The sequence below is a fragment of the Arachis ipaensis genome, chromosome B3 (genome assembly GCF_059453495.1).
Source record: "Arachis ipaensis isolate K30076 ecotype BB chromosome B3, ASM5945349v1, whole genome shotgun sequence".
Classification (NCBI taxonomy): Eukaryota; Viridiplantae; Streptophyta; class Magnoliopsida; order Fabales; family Fabaceae; genus Arachis; species Arachis ipaensis.
In genome coordinates, this window is record NC_142438.1 from 107,437,661 (window position 1) to 107,459,385 (window position 21,725).

The 21,725-nt window shown below is 36.8% G+C and overlaps 1 protein-coding gene and 1 long non-coding RNA gene across 2 annotated transcripts; one reads left to right on the forward strand and one right to left on the reverse strand.

The window, feature by feature from the left end:
* Window positions 1-580: 580 nt before the first annotated feature.
* On the forward strand, window positions 581-3,276 carry LOC107630730 (uncharacterized). The gene is made up of 8 exons (XM_016333948.3): window positions 581-1,017; window positions 1,113-1,282; window positions 1,385-1,487; window positions 1,664-1,780; window positions 1,868-2,038; window positions 2,184-2,307; window positions 2,392-2,514; window positions 2,819-3,276. The coding sequence occupies exons 1-8, from the start codon at window positions 739-741 to the stop codon at window positions 2,839-2,841; spliced, it is 1,110 nt and encodes a 369-aa protein (XP_016189434.1). The 5' UTR covers window positions 581-738; the 3' UTR covers window positions 2,842-3,276.
* On the reverse strand, window positions 2,121-2,858 carry LOC110270247 (uncharacterized). The gene is made up of 2 exons (XR_002359560.2): window positions 2,730-2,858; window positions 2,121-2,639 (listed from the first exon to the last, which is right to left on the reverse strand). It is a non-coding gene; the product is annotated as an uncharacterized LOC110270247 (long non-coding RNA).
* Window positions 3,277-21,725: the final 18,449 nt, after the last annotated feature.

Here is a 21,725-nt window from a genome sequence, read left to right on the forward strand (position 1 = left end):
AAAGTTTCTTCTCCAAAGTTGCAAAATTGTCCAGGCATCCATTAGAATTGGGAATGTTATTCTTGCTCATGGCTACTTCCCACTCTCTCAATTATTGTTGATATCTTTCTCATTGAGGTGTGGCTGAATAGAATTAAAGTTTATATAGATTTTCAAGAAAAACATAACCAAGCACACACATCAAACCTACCATGTGCCCAGAAGAAATCAGATAATCATGGAAAAACAAATGTAAATTACACACCACGACCCAATTTTAAGCCAATTAATTTTAAAAATAAACCAAAAATCTTTCAAATAAACAGGATCACTTATAAATTGGCAATATTACATCATGCAGTCATATCTCAAGGTCAATTAAAAAAATGTCAAACTTGGAAATATTGGCTGGATGCAAAGAGAGACCCACACTTCAAGACCTACAAAGTATGAAGGAATATAGATCAATGACATAATTATTCATCACTATAAATGCATTACATGCTTGACTAAGCAATGACTCCTTATACACTTGTCGAATAATGAACCATGTAATGCTCTCCTATTATATATAGAGAGATAGATAATAGATATATGTTCAAGTTTTTATATTATTAAAAAATGTTATATAAATGTTCTCATGGAAATAACTGACAAGAAGAAAAGAATTAGGTGAAGTGACAGAAAAGTGCAAAAGAGGATAAGGTAAGGCAGACACTGCAGAGGAGAGGAAGCTACGCAAAAACGCGAAGCTCCGATATGAACAGAGATGGGAAAAAGGTAGAGATGTTTCAAGTTGGACCATGCCAAGATGCATATCAATTCGGAATTTTAATTGGCAAAAGATTCTCCAAACTCATAAAGACTAGGCTCGCTACTGACCTCATTCTTCATAATCAGCTTCTACCTTTTGCCAATAATACCCTTCAATCCCAATCACTCCTCCAAACCCTTTTCGATAATAATCAAAGAAAATTTCCAAGATATTGGGATGAACTCTTGGGTACTGCAGCAGGCAGCGCAGTGCCTCTTCTTCATGTAACTCTGAAATTTTCATGCCGGAGTCAAATGCTGCTACTTTATTAACAGTAATATCAAATATCAAATTTATGGTATCTATTTTGGTTGTGCAGATTTTACTTATCAACTTCAGGAAGGAGATTCTTGCGTTCATTCCAAAAGAAGGAGCAAAGAGTTCCAGTGCAGATACCTTGGATGACTGCTCTGATGTTCTTGTTGTGGGCGAATCTATGGCCATTGCGGCGCACAATGAGGATGCAAATGTTGCGCTTGTTGGCCACACGTGAGCTCAAATGCTTAATGTTTCAGTTATTTATTGCCCTAGCTTCAGCATTCGAATAGAGTTGTTTTCAATTTTCATTGTGGACTTCAATCAAATATGCAGCTATTTAATCAAAGGAATCTTGCCGGATGGAATGTTCTTCGTTGGTTACACTTATGCTGGAGAGCTTCCAAGCTGTGCCTTTGGCTTCAATAGCCATGGACTGGTAAACTAACATTCCTCATTCCAAGTTAATTTATACATATACATGCCTGGACTTAAGAAATTATCCCGTGATAACATCCTAAATGAAGATTCTCGAGAATTCTAGTACCTTATCAAGAGGTGTAATTCAAGCCAAGAATGTTACTTAAGTACAAAACTGTTTTGTGATCCTCTTAGGCCTTCACTCTGGATTCTGTACCGCCGGCTGAAGATGAGGTCGTGGCCGGTGGCATAGGTCGCAACTTCATCTCTCGAGACATTCTTGAAGCTACATGCATAGAGGATGCCATCAGTGTTAAGCTTTTGCAGCCTTTTTTCGTTTTTTCATCTTTATGAGCTCATGATGAGTCTAATGTCTTCCTGTGACGCTGGTTTCTTCAGCGGATCCGGTCATCAGAAATTTCTGTGGGGCATTGCTACAACTTAATTGAAACAAGTACACGCAGAATACTCAATGTAGAAACTGCCTCTAGGAAGCGGGATTCAGTTTTTGAGGTGGGGGAACCACCTTTCTTCCATGCAAACATGTATCTCCACCTACAAATTAATCAGGTAACTGACACACACAATTATCCAAATCAGAAAACACAGACAAATTACTAGTTTGCAATTTCGCATATCAAGATATTATACATAATTCAATCAGTAGAACATTTCTTAATTCAGCGAGTAAATACATTCTTGGGTTTAATTCAAGGTACATGATGAGAACTCAATCAGCAGGCAGAAAAGGGCAGCTGCCCTGCCCAAAAACTCAAAAGAGGATTTCCTGTCACTATTAGGAGATGCAGATGACAGAAAATACCCCATTTACATGACAGGTAGTTTCGGACGAAAATCTGAATCCTTTCTCTTTAAATCTTATTTTTAACTATAAAATTTCCCCCATGCTATTATCTTCTCAGGTCCACTGCTTCACACGCTCTGCACTGCTGTTATTGATCTGGACGAACAAACACTATCTATTATTGAAGGGAATCCTAAAAAAAGAGATGTTTCTCATGTCTTCTCTATCAAACGTTGCCATGGTGATCACCCTAATGCAATTTAACTATGATATGGATTGCAATAGATGAAGCTGTTAGTGGAGATTCTGTTATACCGGCTCATAGAGGCCCGGCATATGACCATCAAGACACCGCATAGCTGCAACCTGATCACAAGCGAATGACAACAAACCTTGTTTCATTATTCACACATCGAAAACTTTGAACATTTAAATGTTAAATGGATCATTCATTACCTTTCAGTGGATCTCATATTTGATAGGGCCATCTAGTTCAGCTCCTAATGCCATTAATTTAGTGACTGTAGTGTTGATGTCTGTTACAGTAAATGATAGAAGCGAAGAGTAGCCCTTATGCATCTGCACGACTTGGTCAGTTGTGGCCAAGTGGTAGAGGTTGTTGAAATGGTTAGAAGGTGACAAATGATCAAACAGAAGGAGGACATGAGAAAAATAAGAAAGTACTTGGGGTTGGGTGAGTGCAAGAGGGCGAGGTGGAGAGGACCAGATTGAAGTTCGGCCCAGCGGAGAGTGCACACATTAGTGCTGAACCCCAACCCTTCGGAGTAGAACCGCGCAGCCTTCGGAACGTCCTTATGCAGTTGCAATATCCACCTGAACGACGCCGCCATCAACCTCTGATGGATTCTGTTCCTCTGTTACAGTTACACTTCAAATTATCACCACTTGACACAATGGGGAAATAGATCTTCTCACCATCTAATATTTTCTCTCGTGTTCTTTCTTAGTCCACTTTTTAAGCGTATGGTGTAAAATTATACGAGTTAGTGTGTGTTTGGATTACAGTTTGCAAACAGGAGTTTGCATAAAATTGATTTTGCAAATTTGATTTTGGTCAAAAGTAGATTTGTGTTAAAGTGATTTATGTTTGGTAATTTTTGTATCAAAATGGATTATAATATAATAAATGTTATTTGGCTTATACCATTTAAAATTATTTTTAAATAAAAAATTACTAAAATGAACATTAACTTAGATTTTTTTATATTATCTTATTGTTTTAATTTAGATATTTAAATAGATTTTATTAGTTAATTTTATAATAAAATTAATATTTACTTACTAAAATAAAAATAACATATAAAAATAGACAAAATATATTTTTAAATAAAAATAAAAATTTTATATATATATATATATAATCAAATATGTTACATTTTTTAAGTATTAAATGTTACTTTAGTAATAAACTTTTAAATAAAAAAAACCCTAGCAGAGAAAGAGTACGTACTCAGAGAGAATGAGAGAAGGAGAGAGCGGGAGAGAGCGTTTGAGGGTGAAACACGGTGAAGAAGATGGTCATGCCATCGAAAGAGATAAGGGGGAGAGTGTGGGAGGGTTTGCATCAGGTGTGAAGGAGGGATCAAGTAAGGGCGACCTTAGTTTCCAGGGTGACTTCCAAGATTTCGTTCCGTGACAAGGTTATTGGTTCTACGGTAGCCACATGGATAAATCGGGCTGAAGCTCTAGATGAGGATTCCATGGCAGTGGTCACTGGAAAACAAGGAGATCCTATGCCTCCAAGAGTTTACTTCTCCGAAGAGGCTAGGAACATCCTTTCTGAACCATACAAGGAAGCAATTGTGATTAAGGTTCTTGGAAAAAGCCTTAGTTACACGGCCATGTTTCACAAATTGAAAGGGGTATGGAGGATCACCGGTGGATATGAAATCTTGGATGTGGGTTTTGGGTACTTCCTCGTTAAATTTGATCGCATGGACGATCGAGAGAAGGTTTTACTAGGGGGCCATGGATGATCTTCGGTCACTATATTGCGGTCAAGCCATGGACACCGGATTTTAAACCTTGTGAGGACACTTTCGGGGAGACTATGGTTTGGATTCGAATATCTGGTTTGAGCATATGGTACTATCAGGATAAAGCCATGATGAGAATCGCTTCTGCTGTGGGAAGACCAGTCAAGGTGGATCTGGCTACTAAGTTGGCGGAAAGGGGAAGATTTGCTCGGGCTTGCGTGCAAATTAATCTTGGTTTGCCGGTGGTCCGGAGTGTGATTGTCGATGAGTTTGAATATAAGGTGGAGTATGAATGCTTACACCTTATTTGTGACAAGTGCAATTGTTTCGGGCATCCAGCAACTGACTGCAGAATGACCCCAATAGATTCGGAAAGGGTGGATCGAAAGGAAACATCAGTGACCGAGACGGCGGCCCGGGTGGTGCAGCCACAGGAAGCTTCAAAAGAGAAAATTTTTGAATTTGGATGCAATCCCAAAGAGTCAGTGATAGTTACAGAAATTGGGGAGGAATTAGATGATACGTTGCATGGGAAGGAAGTGGGATCCCAACATTTGGAAAATGAGGCTGGCTGGACCAAAGTCAGCGGTAAAAGGAGAGGAAAATTGAGTCAATCAAACAAAGCCCAACAAACATCTAAAGATAAAATGCCGGTGCGCTCAAATCAGAAATTGGACCAGAACCGTGACTTTGGGCTACGTATGAGAGGAGCCGAATCAGGGGTGAAGACCGGGTCGGTTAGCGGATCTAAGGCACGCATGACATCTTCCAAACAGCAAGGGGTGAAGGGCAAATCTGTCTCCGTTGCGGTACCGACTTTCACTGCCATTATAAAAAATGGACACAAGAGGTTGCGCCCTTCTTCTTTGCAGAATTCGCCGTCGACTCCGGACTGCCTTGGCGACACCAGCAAGCAGCAAATCGGCAAATTGGAAGGGTTGTCAGTGGAGGGACACAGACAAACCGGGCAACAACCGGACAAGGACAAGCAAGGCTCAGGGGGATATGATGGTGGATCTTCATCATCTCGTTAGGGACTTCAGCTGAGGTTGGTCCTTTTTACAATACAAATTATTTTATGGATTATTTAGATTTAAGCTTTCTATTTTGGAATATTAGAGGTGCCTCTAATAAATTGGCCCGGGTTCATAGTAAGGAGTTAGCGAATAAATTTCATCCTACTTTTTTCATTCTGTTTGAAACCCATATTGCTTTCGAGAGGATGAAATCTTTTTGGAATAATCTAGGTTACCAGGGTGTTGGTATTGTTGAGGTTAATGGTCATAGTGGGGGTATCTGGGTTCTATGTTCTAATTCAAATATTTCTGTGAGAGTATTGGATGTAGTTGATCAATGTATCAGTTTTGAAATCATTATGGGCAATACATCTAGTTACTGTAGTGCGGTGTATGCTAATCCGCATATACATCGGCGTAAAGAACTGTGGGGTGACTTGACAAGGATTGCTAATATGATCCACGGACCTTGGATTGTGTTAGGGGACTTTAATGATGTTTTGTTGCAGAGTGAAGCTAGAGGGGGGCAATTTAGACTTGCCAGAGCAGAACAATTTACGGAAACATTGGAGGATTGTGGGCTGTTTGATATGGGGGCTATTGGGAGAAGATTCACTTGGTACAGGAAGGTGAAAGGTGGGGTGCAGGTGGCCAAGAAGCTTGATAGAGCAGTCATCAACCAGGACTGGCGACTAATGTTTCCGGAGGCTTATACTGAGGTGCTGGCGTGCCTTCACTCTGATCATTGCTCATTATTCACTAGGTGCAAGATGGCAAAGAGGGCTACCAAGGGCCATCGTCCGTTCAGATTCCAGGCTGCGTGGATGACTCATCCTCTTTTTAGGAATGTTGTTGATACAGCTTGGAATAGAGGAGCTCCGGATGTAGTTAAATGTTTGTTGGAGGTTCAAAAAGATGCAACTAGCTTCAATAAAAAGGTTTTTGGCAATATTTTTGTTAAAAAAAGGGAGTTGGAGAGGCTTTTGAATGACGTTCAGATTACTCTGGAAAGTCGGGAGGATCAACAGCTTAGGATCCAAGAGCAAGTTTTGCATCAGGAACTGAATGCTGTCCTTCTTCAAGAAGAGTTGTTGTGGTATCAAAAATCTAGAGAACAATGGGTGAGATGTGGAGACAGAAATACAAAATTTTTTCATCTGCAGACAGTTATCAGGAGAAAGAGGAACAAAATTCATGGGTTATTTTTGGAGGATGGGTCTTGGACCACGGAGACTACGACTCTAGAAATGGCGGCAAATTCTTTCTTTCAAAAGCTCTTTTCTACAAGGGAGGATATTGACCTGGACGCCATGGAGCCTTTTCCTTGCCCGTCTCTTAGTACTGAGGCTTGTCAAAAGTTAGTGGAACCGGTGACGTCTGAAGAGGTTAAAAGAGCTGTGATGACCATGAGTTCATTTAAAGCCCCAGGGCCAGATGGATTTCAAGCAATTTTCTACAAAGAGTTCTGGGACACTCTTAGCAACGATGTGTGTAGACTGGTCAAGCGAGCCTTTGAGGGTGAGCCATTGAATGCGGCTATTTTCGATACTCTCATTGTTCTAATTCCTAAAGTGGAAGTTCCCTCTTCCTTACGGGAGTTTCGGCCTATTAGCTTATGTAATGTAATTTATAAAATTGTCACAAAGGTTCTAGTTAACAGGTTCAGACCTTTCCTGTCGGAGATCATTGGTCCTTTGCAAGGAGGGTTCATTCCAGGAAGAGGAACCACAGAGAATATTATCATTGCTCAAGAGATTATGCACTTCATGAGGAACACCAAGTCTCGAAAAGGGACCATGGCATTCAAGATTGATTTGGAAAAAGCTTATGACAGGGTAGACTGGCGTTTTCTGGAAGCTACTTTGGTCCGGTTTGGGTTTCCAAAGGCTACCATTAATCTTATATTGAATTGTGTGACTTCCTCTTCGTTGGCAGTTTTGTGGAATGGGAACAGGCTCCAAAATTTCAATCCGAAGAGAGGGTTGAGGCAAGGAGATCCTATGTCTCCTTATCTATTTGTACTCTGTATGGAAATGCTTGCCTGCTTTATCTCTCATAGAGTTTCCCAAGGTTTGTGGAACCCAGTTGCGGTTTCTAGGAATGGACCACGACTCTCTCATTTGATGTTTGCAGATGATCTTTTGCTTTTCTGTAAGGCATCAAAAGCTCAAGTAATAGAGGTCATGCATTGTTTGGACTTGTTTTCTAGAGCGTCAGGTTTAAAGGTAAATCTTCATAAGTCAAAGGCCCAGTGTTCAAAGAGGGTGTCGGAGAGGAGAAAAGAGGTTCTCTCAGGGGTCTCTAACATCCGGTTGTGCAATGATTTGGGTAAATACCTGAGAATTAACATCGGTCATGCCAGAGCTTCCAGGAAGACGGCTCAGGAGATTATTGAAAAAATTTCGAGAAAGCTCTCCAGTTGGAAAGGACGCCTACTGAATAAGGCAGGGAGGCTTTGTCTTGTTAAATCGGTTATGGCCTCTATCCCAGTTTATGAAATGCAAATTTCTCTTCTCCCGAAGTATGCATGTAATAAAATTGATTCCTTGATGAGACAATTCTTGTGGAAAGGCCAAGCGACTGGAAAAGGGCTGCCTCTGGTCAGGTGGGAGGTCGCCATAACTCCTAAAAAGGCAGGAGGATTGGGTATTAGGGATACTTCCTGTGCTAACATGGCGCTTCTGGAAAAGTTGGTATGGGATTGTCTAAATAATAGTGAGAAGTTATGGGTGCAGGTTCTGAAGCATAAATATCTCAGGAATCAATCTGGTATGAACGGAAACAGTAGAAATTCTTCATCGGCTACCTGGAAGAACATTGTTAGTGCCTATGAGCATCTCAAGGAAGGGCTTCATTGGAATATTGGAGATGTCCACAAATCAGTTTGGTATGATGAGTGGACTCCTTTTGGTAAGCTTTGCAACCTTGTTCCTTATGTACATATTTCTGAATCAGATTTCATGGTGGCTGACTTGTGGAAAGGGGTGTCTTGGGAGGTTAATAGTCTTACCACGCCTATTCCGCATGAGATTAAGCAGTTTATTTGTGGTCTGAGATATCCTAGTTTGACTGAGTTGGAGCCACAGTGGGAGTGGTGGCCTGCAGCAACAAAAAAGTATAGTGCAAGGGAGGGTTACAGATGGTTATTAAAGAAAACATTAAATTGGAATGCCAACAGTAATTGGAATTGGTTGTGGAACACAAACATTCCAGAGAAGTTCAAATTTACTATGTGGCTTAGCTTACATGATGCTCTACCAACTGAGACCTTTCGATTCAAGCGGCATTTAGCTTCTTCAGATATGTGTAAGAGATGTAACAAGGCGCAGGAGACTATGGAGCATTGCCTTAGAGACTGTGAACGATCAAAGGCAATCTGGTATATGTTGGATCCTAGTATCCTGGACTCGACGGCTGGTACTGCTCTTGAAGAGTGGTTTCGGAAGGCCTTGGCTAACAATGAGGCGTCCTTTGGTGCAGGGCTTTGGTGAGTATGGAGACATAGGTGCAATGACATATTCAACACTGACAACCCTTGGACAGACCATAAGGTTGTTGCCTTGGCCAGAATTACCGCCAAGGACTTACAGGTTTACAGGAATCGAAGCAATGCCTTTAGGTCTCTCCGAAATTGCCTGTGTTGGGAACCACCGGTAGGCAATAGTTTTAAAGTTAATTGTGATACAAGCTTGTATATGGATTCAAATGTAGCGGGATTTGGGTGTATTATTAGAGATTCTAAGGGAGATTGGATCTCGGGCTGCTCTGGAAGTATTCCCCCTTGGTCTATAATCAGATGTGAATTATTTGCTGCTTGGATGGGGCTGGTTTTAGCTTGGGATTGCGGTTTGAGGGATATTATATGTGAAACAGATTGCCTTGACATTCTGCCCATCATGCATGAGCTTACAAGTGGGTATCCATCTGAAGTAACAGATTTGGTTCACAAGATTCAGGAGCTTTTATGTCGTCCTTGGCTTGTTCACGTTGAATGGGTGTCCCGAGAAGCAAATAGAGCTGCGGATTGGATGGCTAAATATGGTGCCAAGAGTAACTCTAATCATGTTATTTGGTTTGAGCCTAGTGTTGATCTCCAACGAATCATCCGCTCGGATTTAGAATAGTTTTTGCTTTGTTTCTTTCCTTGTTTAGTCACAAAAAAAAAAAATGTTACTTTAGTATTTTTTTACATCGTACTCTTATTCTAGTACTCTCAATAATCTTATTTTTAATATTAATTTGAAATCCAACGTTTATGATTTTATTATTATATATGATTAATTTTTTATTTAATTTATCTTTTTTAATGGAATCATAATCTATATTATAAAAAATTACACTAAAACATAGTATAGCAGAATTACAATTATAAAAGATAGTACTGAAAATAATAAAAAAAATTAAATATTTACTTTATAGTGATTGAAACAAATCTAAAAGTTCTTAATGATCTTTTTATATAATATATTTTTAGTATTTTTAGTACTCTTTTTTTAGTATGTTATAATTTTTTACTATTATTATTATTTACAGTTAATTTTTTTATTTAATTTACTTTACCTAATAGAATTAATAAATCATATTATAAAAAGATAATAACAAACATAATACACAAAAATCACGATTATAAAAGTGTATAATGTCAAACAAATAGTTAAAAAAATAAAAATAATAAATAATAGAAAAATAGAACTCATATAAATAGAAATAACAAGAATTTTATAAATAATACAATAACATATACAAAGGATAAAGTTGGTAAAAAGTAAATAAAAGGTTAGTATCTATGGCTAAAAGCCCGTTAAGAAAACGCAGAAGCTAAAAATAGTTGCTTCTTGTAAACGCTAGTTTTGGCAGCAGAATCACTTCTGCGTTCATGAGAAAAAAATTTGCCAAACCAAAAGTTGAAACTTTCAAGAAATTTAAACGTGCTTCTTCCCTTCGAAAAGTCAAAATGCTCCTAAAATTTGACCCCAACGCAATTTAGTCTCTAAACTTTCAATTGACTCAAATTATACGCTAAAATTTTGAGTCGTGCCTCAATTTAGTCTTTCATTTTCTGTCACCGGAAAGCTGACCTAACAATTTTAAACGACGCCTAACACTGTCTAAACAATGCCGTTAATGCTTGGCGCAAAAAATATTCAGAAACGACGTCGTGTGACATGAGGGAGGGGGTTAAACAAAAGCCCAAACGTTAACCACTTCAAAAGCGAAATCCCAATTGACCCTTCTTCTTCCTCCTCCTCCTCTCGTATACGTCCAGTAAAAAAAGAATTATTGTTGTCGTTGTAACTGAAGTTTGAAAGTTTTTTCACTGGTTTCGCCCTTATAGTGAAGACGAAGTACCTGAGAATCACGATTTCTTCCAAAACATGTTAGTAACAAAATTGTTGCTCTCAACATACAATGCTCTGTTTTTTTTTACAAAATGTTGGTTGAGGTTTATTTTTCGTTTTTTTTTTGCACTACTTCATCGGTGAATCTTTGGTGGACATTGGTTGATTATGGCTGTTGCCTTGTTGGTGATGGTAGGTGACGAACGGATTTTTGCTAGTAAAGAATTCATAATAAATTTCCATTGCAAGTATAGTTTCTAAACCAACAATAATCCTTTCATACAAAACTTTGGTTGTCACTAAAACAAACCCAATAAAATTAAACCGAAGTATTTAAACCTCGGGTCGTCTCTCAAGGAATTGCAGGGAGGTGTGCTACTTATAATTGGTTATGAAATTGTATCTTTTTGGGTTTTTAAAATAAGGAACAAGGAAAGTAAATGACAAAAAAGTAAACTAATAGCTAAGAAAGCTCTTGGCAAGGTATGAGAATTAGAAGTCCTATCCTAGCTATCCTTGTCAATTGTGACATCAATTGTCTATTGTTCCCACTTAGTTAACCTCTAACTATGAAGGAAAGTCAAGTGGATGAATCAATTTGATTCCACAAGTCCTAGTCAACTCCTAAGGAAAGACTAGCTTTAGAGGGATCCAAATCAGCTAGCAACTTTCAATTATCAGTCAACAAAGGAGTTTGATAACTCAAGAGTCTCCAATTACTCAACCAAAGCCAAGAGGAGAGAAATCTACACTAAATTCCAATCAAGTATTTTATCAAACATTTGGAAGGCATAACATAAAAATATAGAAAACTAGCAAGGAATATTAAATCTAAACGACCAATTGCAAACATCAATGACTCACAAATAATAGAAGAAGCAATAAATATGAAATACCTCAACTTGCATTAATAAGAAATTGAATCTAACATGGAGTTCATAAACCAAATTGGAGAATAAATAAATCAACAAGAGAAATAAATAAACTAAAGTACTAAAATAAATAAAAGTAGAAGAGAAAACTAAATTAAACTAAGATAGAAATTTGGAATTGAGAAGAACTAAAAAATAGCTAAATCTAAGAATCCTAAAACCTAGAGAGAGGAGAGAGCCTCCCTCTCTAGAAAACTACATCTCAAACCTAAAATTATGTGAATGAAAGTTGTATCAATCAATGATTCCCCTACTCTGCAGCCTCTAATCTGTGTTTTCTGGGCCGAAAACTGGGTCCAAAATCAGCCCAAAATTGCCCCCAGCGTCTTCTGCTATTTCTGCACGTGGCGCACGTCACGCGTACGCGTCAATCACGCATACGCGTCGATGGTCTTCTTCGCGTGTCACGCGTACGCGTCAGGTACGCGCACGCATCGCTATGGAATGCGCTAAGTCACGCGCACGTCGTTCCTTGCTGGTCAGCTCCTTAGTTTCTTGTGTTCCTTCCATTTTTGCAAGCTTCCTCTCCATTCTTTAATCCATTCCTACCCTATAAAGCCTGAAAATACTTAACACACAGATCACGACATCGAATGTTATAAAAAGACATTAAAAATACACAATTTAAAGGCGTAGGAAGCAAGTTTTCAATCATAGAACAGAATTAGGAAGGAATTGTAAAATCATGCAAATTGTATGAATAAGTGTGCAAAGACTTGATAAAAACCACTCAATTTAGCATAAGATAAACCATAAAATAGTGGTTCATCAGTATAATTCTTGCATGCTAGGATTTATTTTTCTTTGTATGTTTGTGGTTGTGGTCAATTGAATCTTTTAATTTTTTGTCTATTTGAACAGTCATTGATTCTTCATAATCATTTTAAAATGACAATCTTATTCCTTCATATCCCATTTTAATTCTTTGTCCATGAATTTTTGGCTGAAATTACAAACAATTTATTACTGGAGCAATCATTGTTAAAGCAATGGTATTACTCCTCTATCAATTTAAAATGACAATCTTATTCGTTGATGGTTCTCTAATACAATTACTGTATATGCCTGGTAAAATCAGTAGTGAGAGTTCTTATTATTGTAGAAACTTGATCTTGATAGATCTCATAAGATATCTTTTACTGAACTTTCAAAAAAAAAATTTACTTTCAAATATCTCATTATGTTTACCTTATAAATTTTTCTCCTTTATTTAGATTTATTTAATCAATAATTCCAAAAACAAAGTATTTCTTTGCAATTCCAAAAGAGAGTTCATAATTATTATTATTAAAGCATGACAGTTAAAAGTAGCAAGTGTTAGTGGTAGCATTATTAGATTGCATTTGGTAAATGCCCTGTATTAATATTCAGATATTAGAAATAAATATAAAATTAAGTAATTACTTTGAATAGAGAAGAGAAGGTGGAAGCTCTGATAAGATTAACAAGAAGAAGAAAGGGAGGAATCATATTCATACATGATGAGAGTTTGACTTTAGGCAATATAAATTACATATTTGATACATAATTTGTGTTGGTTTGAGAAAGGATTGCTAGGCTCCAATTGAATTGTCTGTAATATAAGTTATTGTTTTCAATATATTGAAGTTAGTGTGGTTTTTAACCATTGTGTCTTTTTGAATCTTATTTGTAGATGGATGAAGGTATAATAATTGTGTATCATTATGGAGGTAGTTTTGTCACCAAACCAAATGGCAGTTTGGTTTATGACAATGATTACACTGATGAATTGACTGGGTTAGATGAGGATTTACTAGATGTATTTTCACTGAAAAATTACTACAAGGTCCTAGGTTATGATAACATCGTTGAGTGTTGGTGGCTTGTTCCTGGTAGACCTATGAAGAGTGGATTGTGAGCACTAAGTCATGACAAAGAGCTGGTAGAGATGTATTTCTATGCAAACAACAATGAGGGAAGAGTGCACATATACTATGAGCATGGAGTTTTCCAACCCATGGTAGATGAAGAAGCACCTAAATTGATAGAGCTAACACCCAATTCCACTAGTGTAGAGAAGGATGTCAAAGGGACCACACCTATCCCAAATAATGATATACCAACCATTCCTTTCCATAGTAAATCAACCATCAACAGCACAATTGAAGGCCCTTCCAACATAGCATCCAATCCCCCACTTGAATCTGCTTCCACCCCGCGTTGAAGGAGATACCGTAACCAAAATCAACACTTAAACCCACACATAAGCCCAGGGCAGTACCTAAGGAGATACCTAAGCACACACCTAAGCCCAAACCAGCACTTAAGGAGACACCTAAGCCCACACCCAAACCAGCACCTAATCCTAAGTCCACATCTAAACCAGTACCTAACCCCAAGTCCACATCGAATACAACTAAGTCCACACCCAAGTCCAGATCCAAACGCAATCTAACACCCAAATCAGCACCCAAGCCCAATCCAACACGCAACTCAGCACCCAAATCTAAAGCCACTTCATCCAAATTAATTCCTACTACAACCAGATCCTCTGCTAGACTAAAAAAAATGGTGGGACAAAAATAGGATACTGACAACCAGACAGCCTATATAAGCCTCAATGATAGCAATGGTAGTGACAGTGACTCACATGACTCCTACAAATCTGCAGAAGACAACCTATATAAGCCTGGATCACAAGATAGTTCTACTGAATTAGATATTGAATGTGGTCTATCTGCAGCAAGGTTGAGGAAATTTAAGTTGAAGCATGCTCCAGGTGCTGCCTGGAAGAAGGACAAAGAAAAAATAGTAGAGGAAGATGACATCTAACCATTACAGTGCTAGGCGTCATTTAAAATTGTCAGGTTAGCTTTTCGGTGATGGAAAACGACGGAAGGGCCAAATTGAGGCACAGGTCAAAATTTTAGGATACAATTTAAATCAATTAAAAGAATAAATTACCATTTGTACCCATAAATTTTGTAAATGTTGACAAAAGTATCCATCAAATAAAGAAATTAATCTTGTACCCATCAAAGATGGGTTTTATGTGACAACAATACCCAAATTCTAATTTTTTTGTTGATTTTTTAATAAAAGTCCCAAATTACCCCTGCACTTTACCTTCTTCTCCAAATTTCAAACTTTCATAGCCCTCATTCTTCTTCTTCCTCTGCAGCCGCTGCCAGCCACCATCCTCATTCGAGACCCTAATCCGCACCTACAATGAACAGCGCTTCCATGCCTCAGCAGTTCGCATAAATCAAAACGAAGCCAAATTTTGAACCACAACCAAATCCATAATACCAACTGAAGAACATTCGGACACATGCAAACTCATCATTGTCATCAGAGGCATAGAAATCCTTCCAATGCCACTCTCAGATGCAACTTCTTCACTCCCAAACAAACCCTAACGCAAATAGTGGGACCGAAAAGACATTTTCTTTCACTGATCTTAATCTCCGTTATCGTCTTCATCTTTTACACATTTCACCAGTCTTCACTTCCACCACCTTTCGCCCCCGAACTCAACCCCAATTTTACCCTCCAAAACCTAATTCGGAAAATCCTTAACCCTAACTTCACCTTCAGCATCAAAATCCTAGCCTTTAATTGCCTTGACTCCTTCTCCTGCTGCCTTCGCTCACTCTCCTCTGCCGATTACCTTGGTGACCGCGTCCACCACCACATCTACATTAACCATTTTGCCAATGGATCATCGGAGATTGATGAGAAGCTTAGAGAATCGCACCGGATTTTGGAGTTCATTGATTTGTTCGATTGGAAATTTGAGGAAAAAGTTGTGCTTTAAGGGACCCTGAATGCTGGCTTGCAGACGCAGTGGTTGAATATTGGCTTGCAGGCGCAGTGGCCGGAAGCATGGTGGCCTGGGCGCCTGGCCAAGAAACGATGACGAGTTTGCGTTCGTTGTGGAGTGATAAAACCCAATTTCATGGTTTATCTTGTGCTTATTTTAGGGGATTTTATCACCTTTTCCCACATTCATTCAATGAAATAGTATGGTTTTGTAATTCTCCCTTAAATTATGCTTAAGTGTAAAAACATGCTTTTTAGGCCCTTAATTTGGTGATTTTAACTCACTTTAATTCCATTCGATGCCTTGATGTGTTTGTTGAGTGATTTCAGGTTCATAAGGCAAGTATTGGATGGAAGAAATGAGGAGAAAAGCATACAAAGTGGAGAATGCATGAGGAAACAAGGATTGAGAATGCATCGATGGGCGCGCAAGCGTACAAGGCACACGCACGCAGAAGAGACATCGCATAGCGACGCGCACGCGTACATGACGCGTACGCGCGGATGAAGAAATAACCAATCGACGCGCACGCGCACATGGCGCGTATGCACCGATACTCGCACGTGACCCATTTAAAGGCAAAACGCTGGGGGCGATTTTTGAGCTGCCCAACCCCAAATCCAACTTATTTCTGAGTGTATTTCATGCAGAATTGAAGTTCAAGCAAGGGGAAGAGCAATTGTTTTAGAATTTTGGCATCATGTAGCTTAGTTTCTAGAGAGAGAAGCTCCCTCTTCTCTCTAGAATTGGGGTTCTTAGGATATTTCCATCTTAGAACTAGGTCAATTTTCATGTTCTCATCTTGTTTTCTTCATAATTTCTTGTTCCTACTACTCTATTCTTCTTAGTTCTCTTGTCAATTTTACTTTTATGTCTCTTTTATGTTTATGAATGCTCATGTTGGATCTTGTTTACATTGAATAAAATTTAATGTTTGATGTTCTTTTTATTGATGAATTGAGTTGTTAATTTACTTTCCTTGCAATTGGTAGTTGGTAGATTTATTATTCTTGCATTTTTACTATGCTTTCTCTTTATGCCTTCCAAATGTTTGACAAAATTCTTGGTTGGGCTTTAGAGTAGATTTTGGGCATTCTTGGCTTGGGAAGAGTGATTGGATAATCTTGAGTCATTAATACCCAATTTAGATTGGTGATCTAGAGTTGTTAGTTAATATCATTTCCAATGACTCTAATCTCTTGCTAATTCAATTAGTGAGTTGATTAGGATTTTTGACTTGAGATTAACTAGTCTTGTTTGACTTTCTCTAATGGAAGATAACTTACACCTTCTTCCAACATTGGGGATGACGAAATAAGATAAATTCTTGTTAAGTATTGTTATGATTAATGACTAGGATAGAAAGCCTATGATCTCAAACCTTACCATGAATGTCTCTCTTATTTAATTGCTTTCTTTAATTGCTCTCTTTACTTTTCTTGTCATTTATTTCATTGCCCCTTTTATCAACCAAACCCCTCATTCTTCATAGCCAATAATTGACCATTTCATTGCAATTCCTTGTGAGACGACTCGGAGTCTAAATACTTCGGTTAATTCTTATTGGGGTTGTACTTGTGACAAACCAAATTTTTTATTGGGAAGATTGTTTGTTGGTGTAGAACTATACTTACAACGAGAATTTATTCATTTGAGGAAATTCTATACCATCACAACAATTCGCTCATCATGGAGGATGAAGAGTTTGCATCCGAATGAGGATGGTGGCTGGCGGCGGCAACAGAGAAAGAAGAAGAATAAGGGTTGTGAAAATTTAAAATTTGGGAAAGAAGGTAAAAAGCAGGGGTAATTTGGAATTTTTATTAAAAAATTAACAAAAAATTAGGACTTGGGTATTGTTGTTACATGAAACCCATCTTTCATGGGTACAAGATTAATTTCTTTGTTTGATGGGTACTTTTGTCGGTATTTACGAAATTTATGGGTACAAATAGTAATTTATTCTCAATTAAAAATTTGAAGACTAAATTATATCGAAATTAAATTTCAGGGGTCATTTTGAGTATTGATTCAAAATTACACTAAACAAAAACATTGAGAGAAAAGAATTAACAGATTGGCAAATTTAGTAATACACATAGTTCACATATTGACAAATTTAATAATACGCACAAACTTCGTCCATTTCCAACTTGCCTATTTATATCACGTTCCTCTATGTATTTGGCATGGTATGATCTGAATTGAATTATTATATTTATTCTTTTCAATTAATCTAATTTTATTTAAATAATTTAAAATTTTAAATTATAAATTTTTTAAATTAAAATTTAAATAAATATAATTGAAATTATCGATTTAATTTAATTTAATAAAGTTTAAAGTATTATTATTATTATTGTATTTATATGATTCATAATATTTATTTGATTTAAAAAATTAACGGTTTAAAATTGTTAATTTTAAACTAAAAAAAAAATTTGTATTATTTTTAAATTAAAAATTATACATTAAAACTTTTAAAAAAACGTACTTTTATTATTTTAAAAGTTTTTAATTTAAATAATATATTTATATTATTTTAAATAATTTTAAAATTAATACAGGTAAAATTATTTAAAATTTTAAATACATATACTCATATTATTTTAATGAATGTATTCTTTTAATATAAAAATAATACGAGTGTATTTATTTTTTAATTTAAAATTTAACAGTTTTAAACAGTTTTTTTTAAATAAGATAAATATAATTAATCATGTGTGCGATAACATTAGTATATTTATTTTTTTTATCAAATTAAATTAAATTAAATTGATAATTTAAATTCTATCTATTTAAAGTTTAAATTAAAATTTTTATAATTTTAAATTTTAAATTATTTGAATAAAATTGAATTAATTGTAAAAGTAAAAATATACCAATATGATTTAAATTCTACCAAAACGTAAGCAAGTTCACTGAATCCATGATGAATTTGATGTAAATAGGCAATTTCGTCAATATGATTGGGTGAATTTTGTGTATATTGCTGAAGTTCTCCTATTTGTTAAGTGAATTTTATGAAAATACAAAAAAAAATTTGAAAAATGATGGGTTTTTAATTTATTTTACAAATTAATCTTTTTCATATATTTTCAAAAAGAAAAATCCTATTTCCATGTATCGGAGATATATATGATAATTAAAAGGTGGAGACTCACGTTCAGTTGTCGTGAAGTTAATAGCTAAGAATCCTTAGATGATTTGACATGTTTGACTAAATTTAAATCTAATGATTCTTAATTATCAACTTCATATAAAAATAACTGCATGTAAATTTTTATCTAATTAAAATGTGGTTTTCTGTGGTTAAGTAAAAGTGGTGTCTATTGTGACGGTTAGGATGGAGACATGTGAAATTGGAATGAATTTGGCCTCTAAATTTGTTCCTTTTTTTGGATGGGGGCACGGGTCGAAAAAATCGAGCCGCACTAGTCCAAGCCCAAAACAAGTAACTCAAACCTAAGGCTGCATATGGATCGGATCAAATCAGATAAGGCTAAAATTTTGATCGATTCGCACTAATCTCATCGGATCGGATCGGATCCAATATCCGCATTTTTTATGCTCGAATCTGATCTGATCCTATCCGCACATTTTCGAATCAGATCAGATATTGAATATATCGACAAAAATAAAAAATATTTTGAATTTTAAAAGAATCAACAAAAATTTTAAAAAATAGAATTAGAACCCTAATGTAGCATCAATATTTACATTGAATTACAACCATAAGAAGAATAACAAAGATATACATTTCAAAAATTAAAAACAATTTTTTTAAAAGTAGTAACAGAAGCAATGAAGCAGAATTGAAATGAATCAAGCAAAAATATCCAGGAACAGATATGTATTTCAAGGATCAAATAATCAACAAAATTAAAATACAAAAACAGAATTGGAACCCTAATTTAAAAGTGAAATAAAGCAGGAGTGAAAGAGAAGCAGCAGATCTGCACTAGAGAAGCACATGCAGTGACGAGGAGGGCGAGGAGTAGCGGTGAGGGCGCGAGGGGGCAGCAGCAAGCAACGACTAACAGCGGCAAATGGTGAGGAGCAATGGTAAGGAGGAGCGAAGTGAGGTGACTGGGTGACGGAGATGAATAGCAGTGATGGATAAGGTCAGAAGTGATCTTTGAGAGAGGGAGCTCTAAGCCTAAGAGAAGAAGAGAGGCGAGTCTGGGATGATGTATGAAGGATGAGACATGATGATGAACGAGCGTCGGTGACGGTCTGACAGAGTGAACGACAATGATGGAGGAGGAGGCGGTCAGAAGTAAGGCGAATCTAAGACAGTGAGTGAACTGAGTATGGGTGAGAGAGGAAAGGGAAAGCAACATCGTAAGAGGGGGTGTCTGGGTTAGGCCATTAGGGTTTGGGTGTCTTAAATTATGCTATTTATATTATAGGTGCAGATCTGCGGATTTGTGGATCAGATTTACGAATATTAGTGCGGATCAGATTTGATCCGATCCGATGACTTTGCGAATTGGATAATATCCACAAAATTCAGATTGGATGTAGATAATTACTGCGGATATGTGGATATTGTCCAATCCATATGCAGCCTTATTCAAAACCCCTTCGAAATTACTCAACCTACCACATTAATTCTTTCCATTCTCCCCTGTACTTGAACGCCTACACTCATGAAGCAAAAAAAAAAAAAAAAATCAAATTGGTCTTGAATCATGGAAAAAAGGCACTTCTTAAGTGGTTGAAATAGAACAATTTCCTACACTCAAGAAGCAAAAACAATTCAAATCGGTTTTGAATCATGGAAAAAAGGCACTTCTTAAGTTGTTGAAATATAACAATTTTTTGGGGCTGATGAGCTACAACTGACGGTCTTGGGATAAAGCTTCAAGATGAACAAAATGACTACCTCAACCTAGTTTGCAAAGATGTTGATGATGCTTCAGGCTTCTGCGATTGGGAATCAAACGGTTACCACTCTTGCCCAGAGAGCAAGCTATGATACTAGGAGATGCTACAGGCTTCAGTTGCGACGGCGATTGGAGTTATGGAGTAAGCCCAATTTTTCCTTATATATGATTTTGGTAATCTGAGGAGGTGAAATTGTTGTCCATGAATTGAGAAGCTTTTTCAGGGAGGCCAGCGTATGTGCCAAGCAATTTCCTTCTCAAGGTGTCCAAGAGAATTCACATGTTGGAAGCCGCCTTTGGATTACTCTTATATCCTAGATGATTGGGTCTATTTCCCAAATAGTTCCTCCTGATTTGAGAGTTTAAGTTAAAAGTAAGCAATCTATTTCAATCATGGCATTCTGTATGTTGAGATTTTCTGCTAGAATTTGAAAGAATCGAAAAATTAATTAACCGATTAATTAAAATAAAATAATAATTCAATTACCTTGAATAAGTTCAAAAATTTAGAAATATTAATTAGAAAATTTAAAGGTGAAATTTGAATTCAGCAGATTTTTCTGAGTGGGAAAAACGTATTTTTATGCAAAAAATTGTGAAAAAAGTGTACTGATGATTTAGTCAGCAGTACCGGTTTAAGTCTGTCCGATAATGTGAATGAGAAAATAAAGCTACAGAAAAAAACTTAGAAAAATATTTAGAATTGAAAACCGGGTACTAATTTTAAAGGTTTTTTCCCAAAGTTGGACCAAACGAACCTAAAACGCAAACCGGTTAGACCGGACCTAAGTTGGGCCCAAGCCCAACACACATATACTCCAATTAATGAGAATTCAGCTCATTTCATTCCGCAAGAGAGTGAGGGTAACATTAAAGAGAGGGAGAAAAAAAGAGGTGAGGGTTTACTATTCACCTCCCTCTTCACATCGCCATAACTTGAGCTACGGAGCTCTGATTTACGTGCTGTTTGTGGCCACGTAAAACTCTCACCGAGTCTATCATTTTTAGCTAAACAAAGTGGTAAGAAACTCTCAATTTCTTGCCCAGTTCACTGCCCTTATAGATTTTTTATTTTGAGTTTGGTTGTTAAGTAGATTTTTGTGTTTTTAGTTGTTTAGGTGGTATCTAGCATTGAAAAATTATTGGGTTTTGTTCCAATCTACAGCGGGGGTAAGAAAGCTCTTAACCTTTATGGTTTGTCAATTTATTAAACCCTAGGATTGATTTGTAGTAGTTTGTATGATAGCTAGCTTGAATTGATGTTGTTTGTAGTGGAATTGATTATTGGTATGCTTAGAATATGAGTTAAAGTGGTGGATAAGTTTGGTTTCTTGATTGAACTTGGAAAGCTAGTGGAAGAGATTTTTTTGTGCTTGTGTGGGAATCGGCCAAGGTATGGTTTCGATTTCTTTCAAATAATATGTAATGTTATGGCAACTTAGGCTAGTAGACCTTAGAATAAGATTGAATTGATGATGGTTAATGATGTTGTTGA

Excerpts from the sequence above, each read along its gene's own strand:
- LOC107630730 (XM_016333948.3), top strand. The coding sequence starts at position 739 with ATGAACAGAGATGGGAAAAAGGTAGAGATGTTTCAAGTTGGACCATGC. Across the intron at positions 1,781-1,867 it reads GCATAGAGGATGCCATCAGT|CGGATCCGGTCATCAGAAAT; the intron begins GTTAAGCTTTTG and ends TGGTTTCTTCAG. Across the intron at positions 2,308-2,391 it reads ATACCCCATTTACATGACAG|GTCCACTGCTTCACACGCTC; the intron begins GTAGTTTCGGAC and ends TTATCTTCTCAG.